We start from the raw sequence: 21,793 nt of genomic DNA on the forward strand, positions 1-21,793 counted from the left end.
GAGTGCAAATGTTGTTTATAACGTAGTGAATGCTTGGGAGCTTAATTGTACCTCGCTCCTGCTCGCAGATTTACCCAGCTCACAGATCTTACATATGAAAAGCTAATGGTCAGTGAGGTCAGCAGCACTGTAGGTTCTGGTGTCAAGGACATGGGCCTGCATTAGCTGGTCCACTGCTATATAGTCCAGCGGATGTTCTTGCTTGGACCCGGCGTGAATCCACGATGTTGTCTGGATGCACAGATGCCAGAACAGCGTGTTGGCAATGACAAGCCCAAAGGCTGCACAGAAGTCTAACAGCCTCCTACCGTTGTTATTGAGTTGATCTGGCCCATGCCTTCCAATCGCTCCAGACCAGGTGCCAGCATCATCACCAACTCGGGCATTGAAGTCACCCAACAGGATGACTCTATCAGGAGGGGTCACTTTTAGCTAACACCTGTGACAGGAGGTCATAGAAGGAATCTGAATCCACGGGCTTGCCTGCATCCCTCCACTGATGTTCGTCTTCGGTGGGGGCGTCAGCAGCCACCACCACCACCACCATTCTCTGCCTCCTGTTGATGGCGAGGTGAGCCCAAAGTAGCCTGGGGCTTACAGCTTCCCACACCTCACCGCCACTTTCCCACGCCGCCTTCATTCTTTTTTTCAGAATAAGAGCCACTCCTTGTTGTTTGGCATTCTCCTGCCCGAGTGGAGGACTCGGCACCCCTCATGATGATTGGAGTCAGAGCCAGCCCACTGGATCTCCTGAATGCCACAGAGATCCAGGCGGTAACGGTCCAGCTCTGTACAGAGTAGCAGCCTCTCCTCCACGTGGCCACTCTCAGTGGCTTTTTGCCATTTCTAGAGGAACCCCAAGGGTAAGGATTCAGGCATTGCTCATTCTGTGTAACTTCCTGGATAATTAAATAATCATCATTTACACTCCACACCCAGTTGTTATTTTTGCTGTCATCTGACGTACCGATTTGGGGAGGCATCATGCGCGTGCAGGGGCAGAGCCACAGGGGGGGGCTGGGGGGGGCTTGGCCCCCCTGACATTTTGGGAAAGTCGGTAATCGGGATAACCCGATATCTGGCTGCTGCAAAATTCTGCAGGCTGCCACCTTGTGCTGCCATCTTGTGCTGCCCTGCAGGCTGCCACCTTGTGCTGCCCTGCAGGCTGCCACCTCGTGCTGCCCTCCAGGCTGCCACCTTGTGCTGCCACCTTGTGTGCTGCCCTGCAGGCTGCTTGAGCGGCAGCCTTTCGAATTTATCGGCCACGTCAGCGGATCCAACCTATTAATAAACTCCGCGTTCAAATCCAATAAAATTTGTTTCATACATTTGTGGCGCCCATTGGAAAACATAAACTGGATATCGCAGAATGTTGAAGTCAGCAACCCCCCAAAGTCAAAATCCTGGCTCCGCCCCTGCGCGTGTGGACAGACGGAGGGGAAACTCGCGAATGTTGCGCGATTCTAGTTTATCGATAATGAAACTGTTCCAGTGGGATAAGGCGTTGCTGGAGAGCGTTACGGGATCCATGAGTACGCCCACTCCCTCCCCCCCCTTGGTTATCATTTGCAATCGATGCAGAACTAGTGCACCACTATACGCCATCATGAACACTACAGCCGACTTAATCGAGACCCAAAACGCACAGAAATTACAGTGATACTCTGATTTAACGTCGCTTCGCAAATTAGGTGGTCACTTTATTAACATCGCCACCCGATTTGCGTCGCCTCAACCCCCACACTCACGTCGCTGACAGCATCACCGTCCGTCCTCTCTCATTATCCATCGCCTCTCAGCCCCTTCGCCTCCACCACCACCACCTACTACCACCATCACCACTTACTACTACCACCACTACCACCACCACCACCTACTACTACCACCACTACCACCATCACCACCTACTACTACCACTACCACCACCACACTATCAATCGCTTCGGTATAACGCCGTTTCGATACTCAGGAACGCATCCCTGACGTCCACACACACACACAGATAGACACACAGAAAATTACTTTTATAGGCAAGGTTGTCTACAAGTGTAGCGTGAAGTGTATACAGTGCAACGCGGCTCAGTGAAGGGTATGACGGATGCTGCAGGGGCGGCTCCCTAAACAACTTTGTAGGGGTCACCGAACCGCACTGTGAATCCTCAGTGTGCCGAGTGAATGTTTCTAACACTTGGCAAAACGCGGCGTTAACAAGAACGGAGTTAAAAGGAACAACAAGGCCACTTAGTCACTAACCGCATTCAAGTGGTGACGGTCAAAAACAACGGTGCTTCTGCATTGTGGAAATTCACCATGTGCGGATGTTGACAAGTGTATAGTAGGACAGCGAAGTGTAGCGTATCAAAGTGTAGCGTTTGTAGTAGTGTAACGTATAGTGTAACGCGGCTCGTAGCGATGGGCATGCTGGATGCCGTGGTGCCCCAAACAAACTTCGTGGGGGTCACCAAACACCCGCAGGACCCGGGGCTGAAACTAGATGGAGTCCGATTTCAGCCGAGGCCACCCCTGGGCTGCGGCTTAAGGCTACTTGCATAAGAATTGATCGGTCCATGGGCACAGCTCGCAATCGACGTTCCAGTGGAGTTGTTCCTTGCATCCGCATTGCTTCTCCACCGTGACTGGGGGGGGGGGGGGGGGGGAACAGCGCGGGGCGAGAGTGCGAAACGAACGCGAGAACCGTCGTCGTTTTGACCTTCGAGATTTTTTTGTTTTGACTGCGAGATTTTTTTCATCGCAATCTTGCGATCGCCGTTGACGCCGCCGTCTCTGTGCCGGCATTGCTTGGGTGGCTGTCCTAGCCCAAGTTTTTGTTTCTATCCTAGCCCAAGTATTTGTTTCTATCCTAGCCCAAGTTTTTGTTTCTATCCTAGCCCAAGCGCTGTATATGCTGGTCATAGCGAAGTACCGTAGGATATGAAAGTATGTTATCTGCACAATGTGCCCTAATAAAAAAAGAACGAAGGCAAGTTTTCCGAGGGACATTACAGTAGTGTAGAATAGTGTAGAGTGGTGTATAGTTGTATAGTGTAGCATGCAGCATAGTGTATAGTGTGTGATGTATAGTGTAGTCGTGCATTGCAGTGCATAGTGTGCGTGCTGAACTTCTTCACACGGTACATAGCTAACCATGCTCAGGAGGTGCGGGGGAAGGACAAACACTAAAAGTGCTTCTAAAGAAGAGCTTTAAATCTAAGCGCCTCCTAATATCGGAAGAGCATTCCAGACGGCCGCAGAAGCACATCCGAGAGCGCTGCGCAATGATGCGGTGACCACCGTCTTTGTTCGATGGCCGAGCCAAAAAGCCGCTGCTACCAAGATGACCGGAGTTTGTTCCAACGGTTCACGCTCCTGGACGAGATCATTTTTTTACCGTGGTTTATTTGTGGAAAGCCGAGTGGCTGAGCGGAATCAAAATGGCTGACTCCGTTTCAGATCACGGGCTCCCAATTCCGTGTTTTGGCCGTCCGTAATTTCAACAATAAAGCTGCTACGTTTGAGTTGTACATTTTTGCTCGATACCAGATTAGAAAAATTCAGAAAATGTCCTTTCACTGAAATGTGACACACATGTAGAGAGAGAGACAGCAGAGGTTGTGGGTTCGATGCCGGCCCCTGCTGCTGCATATTTGGAGTCTGCGTCTCATCATCATCACGGTGGCTAGTAGATGTTAACTATCTCGCCTGATATGCAGGGGTCGTGGGTTCAATCCCAACTCTGACAATGACCGCTGCTGTATGTTTGGAGCGTTTCAGATCGGCCTTGTGCTCGCAGATCTGGTCAGAGACGTGACGTTTCGTTTACCCAATGTAACAATCACCACATGTGCAACTTCGTTTGTAGACTCCAGGGTATTGCAGGTCAGGAATGACATCCTTCACAGATGGGATTAGATCACGGATTTTGTGTAATATGAAATAGTTGCCGCTTATTAATGAATAGTTTTAGTTTATTTTCGGGGAGGGGAGGGGGGAGGTGGGTGGGGTGAGGTGCGCACCTTGAGAGGTGTCGTATCCTCTGTCACAGCACGTGACACAGCGTCCCTCGGTGGCCCCCTCCGAGGTGACGCTGCACTGCGGCCCCACCGTGCCGGGGACGCCGTGAGTCTCGTCGCGCTCGCAATACTCCGGGCTGGCGTTCACGTGAACCAGGTCGCTCGCCGTGGGCGCCGTCAATCGCTCGTTCACCGCCTCCAGACGCCGGCGGGGCCAGCGGGTGGCGCCGGCCCTGCCGCCGTTGGCGCCTCCGGCACCGCCCCCACCGTTGTGGCTCACCAGCTGCACGGCGGAACTTCTGTCGTACTTTTCCTGCGGCAACCATCATCGTCGTCATCAGGGGATGTGGTGGTTGTTGAGTGAATGCGGGGAGCTACCCTAGCTGTGAGGGACCCCCCCTCCCCAACCCCCCCCCCCCGTCTGTAACCCTCCTATGGATTTATCCTCACTCTTGGTTTTTTCAGTAAAGTCACGTAGGTAAAGAAAATAAAAGATAAAAAAAATGTAATCACGACGTTTCGATTGCAACACAAGCAATCATCATCAGGTGTGACAACCACAGCAAGAACATTTTACTGAAGTGGGAGAGAAACCGGAGTCAAGGGGTTTATACTGGCCATGGTAGGGGGGGGGGGGGAGTGGGCGGGGCTGTAGGTGCGGGAAGAGGGGCCAGTGGGGAGAGAGCCACGCATCTACAACGATTGCCGCCAACACGGATGGTGGCACTCGCAACAAAATAGCCGCACTGCCAAGCGCTGACGATGTAATTAACTCTGTAAAATAAACTAGTATCCGGTAAATAAGAGGGAACAACTATGAACTGTTCAATTTTACTTGGTTAATAACACATTTTAATGATTGCTCAGTTTGTATCTGTCCTCTGGGTTGAAGTTATGTCTGTGTTTGTATATCTGGATGGCTTCATGAACAAATCTTTGATGGTAGCCAGACGGCTTGCAGAGCACTTTGGTCTCGGAGAAAACAATATCATGGGAGCCCACGGCGTTGTAGCAGTGATCAGCCACGGCGGAAAATTTAGTCCTGCCGTATTTCAAATCTCGCGGATACGGTCTGAGACATGACATTTCGTTTCCCCAATGTAACAATCGAAACAAATGCAACTCAGTTTGTAAACTCCAGGGTATTGCATGTCAGGAATGACATCCTTCACAGATGGGATTAGATCAGGGATTGTGTACTGTACTGAATCGGACCTGGATCTTGTGCTTGTTTTTAAGATTTTGGAAATCTTTTTGGTAACGCCTGCTATGTATGGTGACGTGATGGTTCCCCCACCCCCACCATGCCCAGTATAAACCCCTTGACTCCGGCTTCTTTCCCACTTCAGCAACATTTCTTGCTGTGGTTGTCACACCTGATGACGATTGCTTGTGTTGCAATCGAAACGTCGTGATTTTTAAAATATTTTTATTTTTTATTTTCTTTACCTCCGTGACTTTACCGAAAGATCCTTGCGGTCATGAAACTTCAAATCTAGAAGGCTTCATCCTCGTCACTCCCACCCCACACTCACCTCCTCTGGGTGCAGTCTCATCACCTGCAGCCGTGAGCTCACCTTCAGAAAGTTCCCAATGCTGCGAAAGTCGGCGAGCTGCTGCCAGCAGATTTTCAGCATGCAGGTGCCAAATAACACGTGGCACTTGCAGCCCATGTACGCCAGATTGTACACCGCCTGCAGCACCACCACCACCACCGTCATCATCGTCACCACCACCACCACACTCACCGCCACCATCATAATCGCCACTACCAACCGCCGTTCGCTAACAAGTGGCGGTGACGTCACGACGGCACCTGTGCCTGCGTCCGGGGATGGAATTCCTTTCCAGCTCAGACCCAGCGTGCCCTTCGCCACAAACATCACCTCTTGCTGTGTGTAACGGCTCTCTCGCTGCTCCAGCAGTTCAACTGCTGGGGTATGCTTTTTCGCCCTAAAGACGACCACTTTGTGGTGTTGCGATCAAAACAGCGTGGACGTTTTATTTTTTCTACCTCCGTGATGACTTTACCGAAAGAACCCAAAGGGGTGTGGATTCCTGCAGTCGCGAAAGCTTCAAATCAAGATTCATGCATAACAATAATCTTAAATGTAAGAACTGTATCCTGCGACCAGACGTTATTGTACTTGAAACATAAACCGGTAAAATTTTGATTTAAAGCTTTCGTGATTGCAGGGATTCATATTCTTGGTTCTTTCGGTAAAGTCACGTAGAAGGGAAAAATGAAATAATAAATATATAAGCCAATTAAATTCTCACGATGTTTCGACTGCAACACAAGCAATCATCAGGTGTGAAAACCACAGCAAGAAAATTTGAAAAAAGTTGTGTTTTTTTCTTCAAATTTTGATGATGATTGTTTATGTTGCAGTCGAAACGTCGTGAGAATTTTAATGTTCATATTTTTATTATTTTATTATTTTATTGTTTCCCTTCTACATGACTTCACCGAAAGAACCAAGAATATAACCGGTGAAAGTTAAAGCGAGAATCATTGCATCAATCACGATTGGTAATACAACCCGAGCCGACAAAGCCGAACCTAATTTGCATTGATCGCATAAAATAACTTTTTTCCATTACATTTGTTTTTTTAATGACAATACACACACATGCACAACCCACCCGTTCACCCACTCACCAGCCGGCCGGCCTCGTTGTTGTGCAAATTCATCGCCAAAGACTCCCCTCCTTGCCCGCTGCCACGATTGCGATCGCCCGCATCCACGAACCACTTGGCGAATTGGTATCCGTATTCGACGTCGTCTCCCGAGCCGCCCCGCCGAGCATCCGGCGGTAGCTTCATGGCGTGGGGAACGACCCAGGAGCAAGCACCCTGCAGGGCCCCCTGGCGGCAGGCGCGCGCCACCGCGTGGGCCACTCCGGCAGCGGTGACGGCGGAGACGAACGCGGCCTCGCGCGAGCCTGGGGAGACTCCCAGGGGGGCGTCGTGCGTGAAGCCCGCCCCGTCAGCTGGAGACGGTGTGGCCAGACCGGTGTGGGAAGGGGTTTTGGGGGAGAACACGCCAAGCAGGTGGTAGGGAAAACGTCGCCTATTTAGAGACAGACCCCTCTCACGGGATTTGCCCGGGGACCGAACAATGGGCTCCGCGGCCCTGCGAAAGGAGAGCCCCCGAATCGGCGGCGTGGGGGCGCAGCTCAGAAGCGGCAGCAGCACGAGCGGCTGGGGAGAGCTCCCACCCTCAAGGACCGACACGAGTGGGGACCAGGGGGATCGTTGCCGCGGGTAGGAGCCGAGCGCCGTCTCCAACTCCGCGGAATAGATCTCGGGACAGGGAAACGATCAGGTGACGGGTATTACGATCGCTGCTTTTACAGCGGCCGACCTGGGGAGCGAACTAGGGCCGGTGGGACGTCCGGGACCCCCAAGAGGCGTGCCAGGAGCGTCAGGAGCAGTGAAGCGAGCGAGCCGCAGCCTGGCACTGGCCCAGAGCGAAGGCGGTTGCCATCGGGATAACGGGGCGGCCGCTTGGGCCGCCCGCGGACATCTCCCGCTGCCCGAGGACGGGAACTCTGCGAAGCAGAGTCGCGTAGGGGAGGGGGAAACCCCTGGAGGAGGAACGCGGGAACTCCGAAGCAGAGTCGCGTAGGGGTGGGAGGTGGGCGACCGGACGACCCCCCCCCCTTTCCCCCCAAAAAAAAGCTTCTGTGTGCGTGTCTCGGGGAAGCGGTCGGGCACCTTAGGTGCTAGTGGATGTGGCGGGCTCGCTCTGACCCCTTACCCGACTCGGCCACGAGGTCCAGTGCGTCCTCCGCGCCAGGCACGGTGCAGTTCCACCGTTTGCCCTGGAACTGGTGCCGGCACTCGGACAGCGCCAGGTGGACGCCCTCGGCCACGTGCGCCACGTGGTCCCGGTGCCGCAGGCATATTCTGCGCTGTGCGGGAGACAGCCCCGGCACCCAAATGCACAGCAGCCGATACTCGGAGGGGTCAAAGTTGGGGGCCCACAGTGCGAGCGACCTGCAGAGGGATGGGGGCGGAAGTCACGGTGGCCGGGGGATGTTGACTACCTCGCCTGGTACGCAGGCAGTTGTGGGTTCGATCCCAACCCCTTAAAAAATGCCTGCTGCTGCATGTACGTTTTGAGTTTGCATGTCTCTCCCCGTGGTTGCGTGGATTCATCTCCAGGTCCCTCTGGTTTAGAATCAACGTCTCTACGCGTTTGGAGTGATTTGGCTGCTGCTATAAATCACCACGTGATGATGATATCGGCCACTTGCTTGAGCTATAAAGTGCGATAGCCAGGCCTCTCCTGAAAAAGTGCTACATGATAAAAAGTTAAATAGAGCAAATATCTGTGGAATTTCTACAGGTTTGTAAATTTGAATATTACACGATGTACACACACACACACACGAGTTATTCTTCTCTGAAGTTGTGTAGTGACACAGCGCCGACCGCTGTCCAGCGGCGGCAACTGCTGTGGACAGCGAGTGCACTCACGCCGTCGAGAGTCTACACACGGCCGCTGCGTGCCGGCAGGGCGGAGGAACCGGGGCAAGGGTCACGGAAGACCTCACAGGGAGGGAGGCCCCTGGAACCCTCTGGTTGGTTTGAGAAGGGAGGTGGGGCCAGGGGCGGGGCCAGGGCAGGGCCAGGGGCGGGGCCAGGCCAGGCCAGGGGCCAGGGGCAATATAAAAGCAGCGGTGAGAGCGCTCCGGGCTGCCGGTACTGGGAATGGACTCTTCTTCTCATTGTCGCCTTCACCGGTAATTGTGCGGCCGGACAGCGGTTGGTCGTCTCGGTCGACGCAACGCGGTTCAGGGTCGTGTCTGGGCCGCGGCTGTACGGCAGCGTGGTCGAGAGAGGCCGGAGTTGGTGTAACGGAAATAAGAGACGGTGCCTCCTGCGACTGCATCGTCTCCGACTGTGCGTGTGCGTGCCGCACGCCGGAGGAGGACGCTACATGGGCGCAGGATGGGAAACAAGCGATTGTCTTTTAGCGCGCAAGACCCCGGCCGAGCCAAGTGACTCTTTCCTCAGCGGCGACCTGGCGATCATCACGCTGACACTTACAGCAGTAGGCAAACACTCTCAACGCGTGCTTCTAAATGTGGAGGGAATAATCGGAGGACCCCGGAATAAAAATTCTTAAGACGACCACGGGGAAAATATAGCAACTCCAAATATACGGCATGTGTCAAGGTCGCGATTGAACCCACGACCTCCTGCATAACAGCCGAGGTCGTCAACATCTCCTAGCCACCATGGTGCCCCAATATACCGCGCTAGATACTGTATATGTGATGTATATACACGCACACGATAAAAAAAATCCCGTACAACAACCGTATTGAGTGTGCAAAATAGAGGCAAGGTAAGAAGGTTGCTCAAATCGACGTCGAAACTTGTGAGCTCTCATCGCAGCAGTGAGGACGAAGACAGCGGCAGTGGCGGCGGCTTGCGGTCACCACAAGGAGGCGCTGGCGACTGCCCACAGCTGTGCCAAGGCGCAGAGCCCCAGCGGGAACCAGTCCACATGTCGCAGGGGATCCATCGAAATCCTCGTGGTCAGCGGCGCTGCGCAGAAGAGAAGCGGCCCGGTGGTGACGATGTTAACTCCCTCGCCTGGTACACAAGAGGTCGTGGGTTCGACCCTGACGATGCCCGCTGCCGTATGTTTTGAGTTTTCACGTCTCGCTCATCATCATCATCATCACCACCACGGTGGCTGGGAGATGTTCATTACCTCGCGTGGTACGCGGGATCGAACCCACGACCGCTTGCGTACCAGGCGAGGGAGTTAACATCTCCTAGCCACAGTGATCGTGACCAACTCGACTGCCGTCACTCTGGTGGGTACGATGGAATTAAGCTGCGGTAACGACGTTAAATCTATGAATGCATGCGGGGTATATGGAGGTGCGGGCTATCTGAATTTCTGCGGGTTACATGCTTGAAACTACGGTAGTCTCAATGGAGCGTGGCTGCTGGTGGAGGGGGGTGAGGGCATGTGAGGATGATGAGTCTCCCCGGTATCGTCTGAAGAGCGCGATGGCCCGGGGAGTTTCATGCTCCCCACCGTGAAACACTTGCACACGCACACACAAAGACAAAGGTCCCCCGTGCAAGCCTTAGACCGTCGAGGCAAGTACCGTTAGCGAGTAGCGGCGCCACGCTCGGCCGCCTTTGTCTCCCCTGTGGCGAGGTCTACCCATCGCACCAGGTGTGCTCATTTGAGGCCGAGTATACTTAGGGGAGGCCCAGGACCGGTTCAGATAATCGTCACTGGCGTTGGCCGTGAGCGAGGGAACTGAAATCGGGTCAAGAATTGACTCCACCTACGTTCATCAGATTTATATTTTTAAGGCCGGAAGTTTGACCACTCGCTCGCTCCCTTCGGGGCGAAGCGGCTAAGGAGCGAAATCCTTTCGCGTGAAGACGAAAAAAAACTCGCCCGCAATGTGGCGCCATTCCGATTGCAAATGGTGCGACACTTCGGGACGTGCTCCACGGGCCGTGGACGAGTTTCCCCGTCGTCGGCAGTCTCACCTGGCAGGTGCACAGGCAGGTACACAGCCTGGCAGGCAGGTAGGTAGGCTGGCAGGCAGGAAGGCAGGGCAGGCAGGTGGGGCAGGCAGGCAGGCGGGTAGGCAGGCAGGCAGGCGGGCAGGTAGGCGGGCAGGCAGTGGAATCCACACCCCCGCAGTGTCAGCGGAGGGCCCTTTTATAGATCTTGTTGTTTGTCAAATTAGTCATCACGGCGTGCTCATCACGAGTCCACGTGCTCCCGAGATGATCTCATCCCACACACACCTGCAGCCACTTTCCACAAAGCCCTGCCCCCCTCCCCACGTGCGTCCCTCGCTCCTCATCAATCAAGAGACACCCTGCCCCCAACGCCATCACTCTGACTGCCACAGTGATAGACTTGGGGGGTGGGTTATGTCCGCAACGTTGTGTCCACGTTCACGCAGATGCGTAAACGTGGTTTTCTCGACATATTATTTATGTTGAGTTTAACACGTAGGCTTTCGCGACCAATATTATTCACAATCAAGGTTTTTGGGTTAGATCGTGTTATTTAATGTGTTTTAACTCTCCACCACCCGACACGGCCAAACAGTAAAAAAAGTGTCACGTTTAAAAAAGACAAATAGTTCACTGCTTTAGCCAATCGGTGTGTTGAAGAGTGAATAAACATCATTTACATTTTTTGAGTAGTACGACGTTTCGCTGGTAATTACATTCAGCATCAACGGGCGATTTGCCAGAATGGTGAAGCCCTCTCCACTTGCTCCCGGTCTTAAATAGAGCAGCAGCAGGGTGACGTCATCATTTAACCCAGTCTGGTGCGGTGATTTGAGGCGGAGCGGGTATTGTAATTATATAATAGATTGGTAATCATTCAATCGTTATTCATTGGTTTTTTTTCCCATGTAAGGAATTGTTTGGATTGCCACGTACGGCGCGAAAGAAGTCCAACGTCTATGTTGAGTGATCGCTGCACTCTCACGGGTCACTACGCTCTACCGTACAACACCGCGCGGTCTGTCAAAGGCCCTCCTCGCTCGTGGGTGAGTTATTCAAGGCAGAGCCATACGGTGAAGAACAGAAGTCAACGGAAGCCCGCGAATGTGTTAACAAATTCATCAATAACGGAGGTTTTTTGGGGTCAGATCGCGTAAATGTGTAAATGTTGTGTTGTTGAACCCGCCGCCACCCGAGCCAGCCAACCAGTGAGGGTTGTTACGTAAACAGAACGTGGCCAATTCGTCACTGGTACAGCACGCCGGTTGTGTGTTGGAGAGCTGGCTAGCTGTCACCTGAAGCTCGTTGTGATTAATGGCGAAACGTCATGGTACTCAGTTTGTTAATGTCGTGGCTTGGCTGTCCAACACACAACCGGTGTTCTGTACTAGTATACTACACTATACACTACACTATACACTACACTATACACTACACTATACACTACACTACTAAACACTAATATACACTACACTATACACTACACTATACACTACACTATACACTAATATACACTACACTATACACTACACTATACACTACTATACACTACTATACACCAATATACACTACACTATACACTACACTATACACTACACTATACACTACACTATGCACTAATATACACTACACTATACACTACATTATACACTACTATACACTACACTATACACTGCATTATACACTGACATACACGACACTATACACTAATATACACTACACAATACACTACACTATACACTACTATACACTACACTATACACTACACTATACACTAATATACACTACACTATACACTAATATACACTACTATACACTACACTATACACTGCACTATTATACACTACACTATACACTACACTATACACTACACTATACACTACACTATACACTACACTATACACTACTATACACTACACTATACACTGCACTATACACTAGTACACACTACACTATACACTACTATACACTACACTATACACTAATATACACTACACTATACACTACACTATACACTACTATACACTACACTATGCACTAATATACACTACACTATACACTACTATACACTACACTATACACTACACTATACACTAATATACACTACACTATAAACTAATATACACTACCCTATACACTATACTATACACTAATATACACTACACTATACACTACACTACACACTCGTGCTGTGCTAGTGACGAATCGGCCACGTTCTGTTCATGTGACAACCCTTACTGGTTGGCTGTGTCGGGTGGTGGCGGGTTTTAACGACACAACATTTATATTTGTACGCGATCTGACCCCACAAAAACCTCTCGTGGATGATAATGTTCGTTACAGCCTGCTACGTGTTAAACCGTTCAGAAATGCTTCGTATAATTCACAGCAGCCATTATAAACCATGATGTTGTCTTAAACAGAGACATCCTCCGACGAAAGTAAAATCATTGATCAGCCTACGCTTTAAAAGCGCTGGCATTGCAGCTGCACTGCGGTGTTACCACACAACAAATCTGCACCGCTGATTGTAGAGGCTTGGAGGGATTTGCCAAGGCCACTCCGTCATCAAGAAGGGCCCCTGGTGACTGTCGCGGTCCCCAAGTGACGAGATTCATTCCCCGGGCCGGACGAACGAACGGCCGGGGGCGGCGCAGCACGTGACGCAAGAGTCACGTCGGCTGGGGGTCTCGGTCGGTGATGCCCAGAGGGGCGGCAAGGGAAATCCGGCCAGGCCCCTCTGACGGCCGATAGCCGAGAAGCACCGAACGTCGGTGAAGCTGCTTGTTGTGATTACTGACGAAACGTCGTGTTCACGTTGTTCATGTTTGGGCTTTGCTCTCCAGCGCACCGCTGTTGCCGTGCTAGTGACGAATTGGGCCACGTTCTGTTCACGGGACAAACTAACTGGCTGCGTCGGGTGGTGGCGGGTTTAACGACACATTTATATATTTACGCGATCTAACACAAAAAACACCTCTATCACGGAGGTAATTCATGATTTGCAGCGGAATGTAGTTTGTGTGTTACAAGTCCTGCCACGCGCGACAATGGTCAGACAACATTTGTCTTCATCCTGGGACCTCCTTTTGCCAGCGCCAAAAAGTGATGGTAGGTTTGTCCACCTTTTTGTCTGGCAACGAAACAGCGGCGTCAAGATGTTAAAACGCCAAACTGAAACCTTTTACAAGGAATCACGTTGCTGCATTCACCACAATGCTTGTGGTCAAAATGCAAACAAAAAACGTACTCTGATCATATATGATGATGCATTGTCTTTGAAACTGCTTGGGTCTACACCAGAGACGCATTTTTGGCCTTTTGGCGTCCTCTGGTCTAACACCGTCTGAGACGAGGCTCCTAAGAAAGCTGTCTCTGGTGTGGGCCAATCAGTTTTCAAAGACAATGCATCATCAAATATTATCAGAGTGTGTTGTTTTTGTTTGCATTCTGACCACAAGCATTGTGGTTAATGCAGCAACGTGATTCCTTGTTAAAAGGTTTCAGTTTTGGTGTTTTAACATCTTAACGCCGCTGTTTCGTTGCCAGAAGAAAAGGGGAAAACCCCTATGATCATGTATTTGTCTGTTTGGTTTTTATTTTATCCGCAAATTTCAGGACTAACTGAGCAGCACCTCAATTACTGTTTTCAAGCCGATGCGGTTGAGTTTCTAAGAGACTGACGTTGTACAATGGACTGATATCCTTTAGGCTCCTCACTGAAATCTATTTGAAACCCAATTTCATCTCAAAATGCCTTTTTTTGCTGATGGATTTCTGAGCAGCTCCAGTTGTTTATCTTGAGTGTCGTTGGGACGGACGGATGGACGGATCTGCAGCGAGGGCATTGAGCCAGAATCGCCGAGACCCTGGGTTTGAATCCAAGCAACAACCGCCTAATGTTTAAACCGTACCCTTAAATGTGTACATTTGATGTCGGCCAAATCACCAACGACTACGCTAATCATCGTGCTAAAAATAGTTCTCACTTAATTTGGGCCAAGTTCCAGCTCTACACAAATAAATATTTTTTTTCTCACCATAATTCGACTCGTCCAATCAACATGCTGTTTGCTCGCCTCGTCGCAGGGCATCGACGTGAAGTGTTGTGCCCCCTCCTCCTGGTGGGTGTGTGTGTCAATCGAAGGTCATTTGAAGGGAATCTCAGAAACGCTTGCGAAATCCGCCTCGCGAGCGGGGGGAGGGGGGAGGGGTGGTGGAGGCCGCCGCTCCGCTTCGCGAGAGTTCCAGACGGACACTTCGTCACGTGACGTCATACGGAACGCACGTTTCTGGAATAACGTTTGGGGGGAAAAAAAGATGCCAAAAACACATCTGAGCATGAATTTTGATTTGAAGCTTTCGTGACTGCAGTGATTCATATTCTTGGTTCTTTCGGTAAAGTCACCATGTAGAAGGGAAACAATCAAATAATCAAATATATAAAACAATAAATTCTCACGACGTTTCGACCGCAACACGAGCAGTCATCATCAGGTTTTCACACCTGATGATGATTGCTTGTGTTGCGGTCGAAACGTTGTGAGAATTTTATTGTTTTATATATATTCTATTATTTTATTGTTTCCCTTCAACGTGACTTTACCGAAAGAACCAATAATATATCTGAGCATAGTTAAGAGGCGTGCGTGCAACTGTCCCGATTAAGCAAATGGCGTGGTAAAGTGGGCTTGGCCTGCCTTTGTTTATCATCATGGCTCTGGAAGAAATCCCCAACCCCTCACCCGGGGTCGGTGGGGGGAGAACCCGGCCCCTCAACGTCCCGGCTCCCTGTCTCTCCCCAGCGCAGGGTGGCACCCCCAATTTGACTGTGCCCCCAACCACAGGTAAGTAGACACCGGGCAGCACGTGCTGTGTATGTCCGACGCTACACAGGGTCCTCGCAACGTGGTGATACTACGCCGTATCAACGACAATCGTACGATCCGTGATGATCGTACGATCCATCTGCTAGATACCGTCATATCCCCGTGATTGTTGTAGCTGGTTTAAATTTGTTTTATTTCCTGACCGGGAAAAACTAAAACATCAATAACAAATAGGTTCGTTAACGTCGTTAATAAATGGGCATCGTCCATTACATTAATGCTCTGCAATATTTTTCAAAATAATTGACGCCACGGTGATTGACCTGCATGATTTTCATAATGAAGATAATTACGTAATTTGTTTCAGTGGAGCTGACAGCATGTACCGAGTACGTTATAAGTGTGACAGATGGCCTTGATTATAAAATACTAGCTGTACTACCCGGCTTCGCCCAGGACTTGGATCCACAACGCCCGGCCGCCTTTGTCTCCCCAGTGGGGATGTTCACACACCACAGCAGTTACTCGTTTGAGGCTGAGACGACCTAGGGGAGGCCCAGGACCGGTTAAAATAATCGTCACCGGTGGTGGCCGTGAGCGGAAATCGAACTCGGGTCGCCGGGTTCGTAGCGCAGCGTAGCGCTAACCACTACACTACAATGTGTTACGCTTCCACACACACACAGACACACACACAGACACAGACACACACACAGACACACACACATGGACACACACAGACACACACACGGACACACACACAGACACACAGACACACACACAGACACACACAGACACGCACACATAGACACACACACAGTCACACACAGACACACATACAGACACACACACAGACACACACACACAGACACGCACACACGGATACACACACACAGACACACACGGACACACGGACACACAGACACACACAGAGACACACACACAGACACAGACACACACACACAGACACAGACACACACACACAGACACACACAGACATACACACACAGACAGTCACACACAGACACACACACAGACACACACACAGTCACACACAGTCACACACACAGACACAACAACAACAACAACCGCCATTCGCCACTAAGTGGCGGTGACGTCACCACGACGCTTGTGCCAGGCTATGTGCACCCTGAGGCCACGTGAAGTGTCGAACGCCCGCTGGCAGGAGGTCACGGGGCAGACCCAGGTGCCACGGGTCGACTGACTGAGATGACTGGCTGATGCACCACCTGTGCCCCCTACTGTGCCAACCTGCTGTGCTTTAGCCACCCGGCGCTCCGCTCGCTGTTGTGAGCGTCGCTCCTCCGCCCTCCGTTGTTGTTGGAGGGCAACTGCCTCCAACTGCCCAGTAGCATCCTTCACGAGCCTCCTCCACAGAGGCCGATCTTGACACCGCTGGTACCAGTCATCGGCAAGTCCACTCAGCTCCACGTCCTCCTGTACCACATCACTCCATCTCTTCTCTAGCCCGTGCCGCGCCCGCTTAGCCCCCTCAATCCGGCCAAACAAAAGCTGTTTCGGCATGCGGTGGCTGGGCATGCGGGCTACATGACCCAGCCATCGCAGCCTTGCCTGCCGGAGGAGCTCACCGATGGGACCCTGCCCAGATCTTTCAAGGATTTGTGAGCTCCTCACACAATCCAGTCTGGTTAAACCCAGGATGGATCGTAGGCAGGCCAGCCTAAATGTTTCTAACCGGCGAAGATGTTCCATTAGGGGGGTCCACGTTTCGCAAGCGTAGAGAAGGGAGGGAATGACCGTGGCCGAGAAGACCTGAAGCTTAGTGCGGAGCGACAGACCAGGTAGCTTCCACACAGCGTTACGCAACCGATGAAAAGATGTTGCCGCTCGACTGATTCGGAGTGAGACCTCTGCTGTTAAACTGGAGCCAGTCATAAGCACACTGCCCAGGTATGGGAAACTCTCCACTCTCTCCACAACTGCCCCATCACCGATTGGGAGTTGTGGGGGTGGAGTGTCCGATGGTACAAAATACCCAGGCAGGTGCTTAGTTTTGGTGGGGCTGATGGTAAGGCCCCACCTCTTAGTGGCACGCTCCAGTCTCAGCAGCAGCGTCTCCAACTCCTCCTCTGACTGAGCAGCTATTACCAAGTCATCAGCATACATAACGTGGTTGAGCAATAGAGAGCCATCCCTTGACCGCACCCGGGCATCGATTAGCCTCCCATTATATCTGTACCATATGGAGATTCCCCCGGTACAGCTATTGAAGGCTTCACGAACTACGTGGTCAAAATAGATGTTAAATAATGTGGGAGCCAGAGGACATCCCTGTCGCACCCCAAGGTGTACAGGGAATGGCTCTGACTCCCGGCCACGTAGTTTTACCCGGGCCCGCTCACCATCATGAAGGTCCTTAATGATCGTGAGCAGAGGGTCAGGTACTCCAAAAGCACGAAGAACGACCCAGAGCCCAGGCCTACTGATGGTATCATAGGCCTTGACCAGGTCAATAAAGCAGAGATGTAGGTCTTGTTGGAATTCCCTACACCTCTGCTGTAGCAGACGGACAGAAAATATGGCATCTGTGCAGGACCGCCCTTTCCTGAAACCGCATTGGGGCTCCGCAAGCCTCTCCTCAGCGTGCCTGGCAAGGCGATGCTGAATAATCCTTGCCAGGACCTTTCCCGGCACACTGAGGAGTGAGATGCCCCTGTAGTCGTTACAGTCTGTGCGGTCCCCCTTCTTAAAAAGGGGGACCACCAGGGCATCCTTCCAATCCTGCGGAACCCGTCCAGTGGTCCAGACTGTTGTTATGATGTCATATAGGGCAGTCTGTGCACAAACGCCACCCTCCCTCAGCATTTCGCTTGGGAGATCATCTCTGCCCGCTGCCTTTCCTGGTCTCAGACTCAGGATCGCCTTCAATACTTCCTCAGCAGATGGCACCTCAGCCAGCCACTCACAGGGGGTGACTTCATCCAATATTTGAGGCACCGCAGCCTCAGCAGGGTCATCCTCACTTTGTGCCACAATGTTTTCCTGGCTGAGGGATTTTCCCTCCCCCAGGACCTCACAGAAATGCTCAGCAAATCTGCGAACCTGTTCCTGGGGGTCGGAAATTGGATCACCGTTTTTTCCCCTAATGATGGTAATAGGTGTGGCGCTGCAGGTTACTTTTTTGATGGAGTTAAATAGAGATTTGTGATCACGGGCCACTGAGGCAGACTCCATCTCCTCAGCAACCCGCGACCACCACCCATCCTTGCAGCGCCTCACGGCTCTCCGAACCTCCGAGCGAAGGCTGCGGTAAGCCTCCTCATTCTCTGACGTGGGATTCTGTAGCCGATGACAGTGGGCCTGTCGCTTTTTCTCAACCATCGTGAACAACTCCTCTGTCATCCAGGGTGTCTGGGGAGGTCTGGACCGCGTACCCAAAGCAGCCATTGCAGCTGCATGAGTCACAGTCCTAAACCTCGCCCATTTACCCTCGACATCAGGAGGAGTCGGGGACGATGCCAATCCCAGCCGCAAGCGATGATGAAATTCTCGCTTGCAACTTTCATCAGATAACTGAGACCAGGCCACTTTAGGTTGGAATGGGGTCCTGGGTGTACACCCACCACCGGAGTGGAAGAATGGCAGGCGCATCTTACAAATGACTAGTCGATGGTCAGAGGGCAGATCAGCTCCACGGTAGGTCCTGGTGTCAAGGACATGGGCTCGCATTCGCTGGTCCGTCACTATGTAGTCCAGCAGATGTTCTTGCTTGGACCCGGCATGCATCCATGATGTTGTGTGGATGCGCCGATGCCGGAACAGCGTGTTGGTAATTACAAGCCCATGGGCTGCACAAAAATCTAGCAGCCTCCTACCGTTGTTATTGAGCTGATCTGGCCCATGCCCTCCAATCACTCCAGACCAGGTGCCAGTATCATGACCAACTCGGGCATTGAAGTCACCCAACATGATGACTCTATCCCGAGGGGCCACTTTAGCCAGCACCTGTGACAGGAGGTCATAGAAGGCATCTGACTCATCGGCTTTGCCTGCATCCCTCCACGGATGTTCATCTTCGGTGGGGGCATAAGTAACCACGACCACCATTCCTCGCCTCCGGTTGATGGGAAGGCGAGCCCAAAGTAGCCTGGGGCTTACAGCTTCCCACACCTCACCGCCACGCTCCCACGCCCCCTTCATTCTTTTGTTCAAAAGAAGACCCACACCCTGTTGTTTGGCAGTCTGCTGCCCCGAGTAGAGGACTGTCCACCCCTCATGGTGGCAGGAGCCAGAGCCGGTCCACCGGACCTCCTGAATGCCGCATAGATCCAGGCGGTACCGGTCCAGCTCCCGACAGAGGAGTGGCAGCCTCTCCTCTGCAGTGAGCGTTCGAACATTCCACGTGGCCAACCGTAGTGGCTTTTCGTTGTTTCTGGAGTAGCCCCGAGGGTAGGTATTCAATCTCCTGGCTCCGCCAATTGGGGTTTGGCCAGGAGACGTCATAGACGCCTGGCCCCCCGGGGCCTCCGGCACAAGCTTAGTTGTTATATATTTCAGTTTAATTCGTAGTTTCGTGGTAATTAATTGAAGGTGGAGGGGTTACCAGCCCCTCGCACCTGTCCAGAGCCCCCGTTTAGCCCCTGTGGTGGACACATATGCCATGAGGGGAGGAGCCAATCAAAATTGGATCTCCCCCCACAGCGCTGTCCACGACAGAGTTGCCCGTCCGGCACCGCGAGGAGGTAGGGGGTTGTTTTGCCGGACACACACAGACACACACACAGACACACACACACAGACAGTCACACACAGAAACACACACAGACACACACACACACAGACACACACACACAAACACACACAGACACACACACAGACACACACACAGACACACACACACGGACACACACACAGACACACACAGAGACACACACACAGACACACACACAGAGACACACACAGAGACACACACACACAGACACACACAGACATACACACACAGACAGTCACACACAGACACACACACAGACACACACACAGTCACACACAGTCACACACACAGACACACACACAGACACACACACACAGACAGTCACACACAGACACAGACACACACACACAGACACACACACAAACACACACAGACACACACACAGACACACACACAGACACACACACAGACACACACACACGGACACAATGTATAAACCTCCACCCACTCGTGCAAGTGATGAATATAATAGTTAAGTGCCAATATGGCCTTGTAAACACGCGTCCACGTCACGTGCTCTCGCAATTAACTCATTAACCCGATTGGCAATCATTGACATCCACGCGCGTGGCTTCCCAGCGTCACGTGGCCGTCAAGGCATCGGCCAATCAATTATGCAAATTAGTGTCGCAATCCCACTGATTGATGAATCAAGGCGGGCAGGCTGAAGGAGGAGTGAGCCTAGTGAATAGTGAATTGTTCACTCGGTGCGTGTGTGGAGCGGTGGCTACCGCCGGCGCTGTGGAGGGCTTGTTAATGATCGTTCACTGGACTCGACATTGGTGGTGGTGGTGTTGTAAGGAGTTGGGGCACAAAGTGAAGCTTCACCTGGCCAGGAGCACGGTTTGTTGTCTCGAGTTTACGACGTTTGTTATTCGAGCTACAAATAGCCGAGTGGGGGGTGGGGTGTGGACGCGTGGCAGACCCCCAACTCTGTGCGTTCTCTACCGTAGTCTCCAGATTCATAGACGCACTTTCTGGAGAATGTGATCATTCTTAATTTCAACAACAACAAACACCGCGTTAAGCAGTAGTGGTAGTAGTAATTATACTGTAGCTCTTGGGTTACGTTATGCATTTCGTACAATGCCGAGCCGTTAGGATGTTTTGCGATGACCATAATATTAATGACTTAAAGCTTTCGTGACTGCAAGAATCACTTTTATGTTTCCTGCCTCAGCAGCTCGCCCGCTATATGATATTGTTATTATTTTATTTATTTATTTTCTATCTACGTGGCTTTACAGAAAGATCCAAAGAATATAATAATCATGTTTGTCAATCATCATCATCACCAGCTGTGATAGCATTAAGTGGCATCATCAGTTGAATCATCATCATCAGCAGCATCATCATCGGCCCTCGACAGCAGCAGCAGCAGCATCATCACAGCCCTTGTCGCTATCTGACAGCATCATCATCACTGCCCTTGTCGCTATCTGACAGCATCATCATCACTGCCCTTGTCGCTATCTGACAGCATCATCATCACTGCCCTTGTCGCTATCTGACAGCATCATCATCACTGCCCTTGTCGCTATCTGACAGCAGCATCATCACTGCCCTTGTCGCTATCTGACATCATCATCATCATCACTGCCCTTGTCGCTATCTGACAGCATCATCATCACTGCCCTTGTCGCTATCTGACAGCATCATCATCACTGCCCTTGTCGCTATCTGACAT

The 21,793-nt window shown here is 51.6% G+C and overlaps 1 protein-coding gene across 1 annotated transcript; it reads right to left on the reverse strand.

The window, feature by feature from the left end:
• Positions 1 to 2,003: 2,003 nt before the first annotated feature.
• On the reverse strand, positions 2,004 to 10,682 carry LOC142917412 (protein Wnt-5b-like). Its single transcript, XM_076062070.1, has 7 exons — positions 10,546 to 10,682; positions 9,465 to 9,573; positions 7,775 to 8,013; positions 6,673 to 7,004; positions 5,588 to 5,704; positions 4,014 to 4,323; positions 2,004 to 2,636 (listed from the first exon to the last, which is right to left on the reverse strand). Exons 2-7 carry the CDS (start codon positions 9,548 to 9,550, stop codon positions 2,542 to 2,544), a joined length of 1,179 nt encoding a protein of 392 aa, XP_075918185.1. The 5' UTR covers positions 9,551 to 9,573; positions 10,546 to 10,682; the 3' UTR covers positions 2,004 to 2,541.
• Between the last annotated feature and the right edge of the window lie 11,111 nt (positions 10,683 to 21,793).

This window comes from Petromyzon marinus, unplaced genomic scaffold (assembly GCF_048934315.1).
Source record: "Petromyzon marinus isolate PM22_M1 ecotype Great Lakes invasive population unplaced genomic scaffold, UKy_Petmar_22M1.pri1.0 PM_G_Scaffold_49, whole genome shotgun sequence".
NCBI classification, from domain to species: Eukaryota; Metazoa; Chordata; class Hyperoartia; order Petromyzontiformes; family Petromyzontidae; genus Petromyzon; species Petromyzon marinus.

Bases quoted from the DNA above. Each gene is read 5' to 3' on its own strand.
- LOC142917412 (XM_076062070.1), bottom strand. From the start codon at position 9,550: ATGGATCCCCTGCGACATGTGGACTGGTTCCCGCTGGGGCTCTGCGCC. The intron at 8,014-9,464 runs GTGACCGCAAGC...ATCCCTCTGCAG, and splicing joins GTCGCCAGCGCCTCCTTGTG to GTCGCTCGCACTGTGGGCCC. The intron at 2,637-4,013 runs GTGCGCACCTCA...CCCCCCCCCCAG, and splicing joins AGGATACGACACCTCTCAAG to TCACGGTGGAGAAGCAATGC.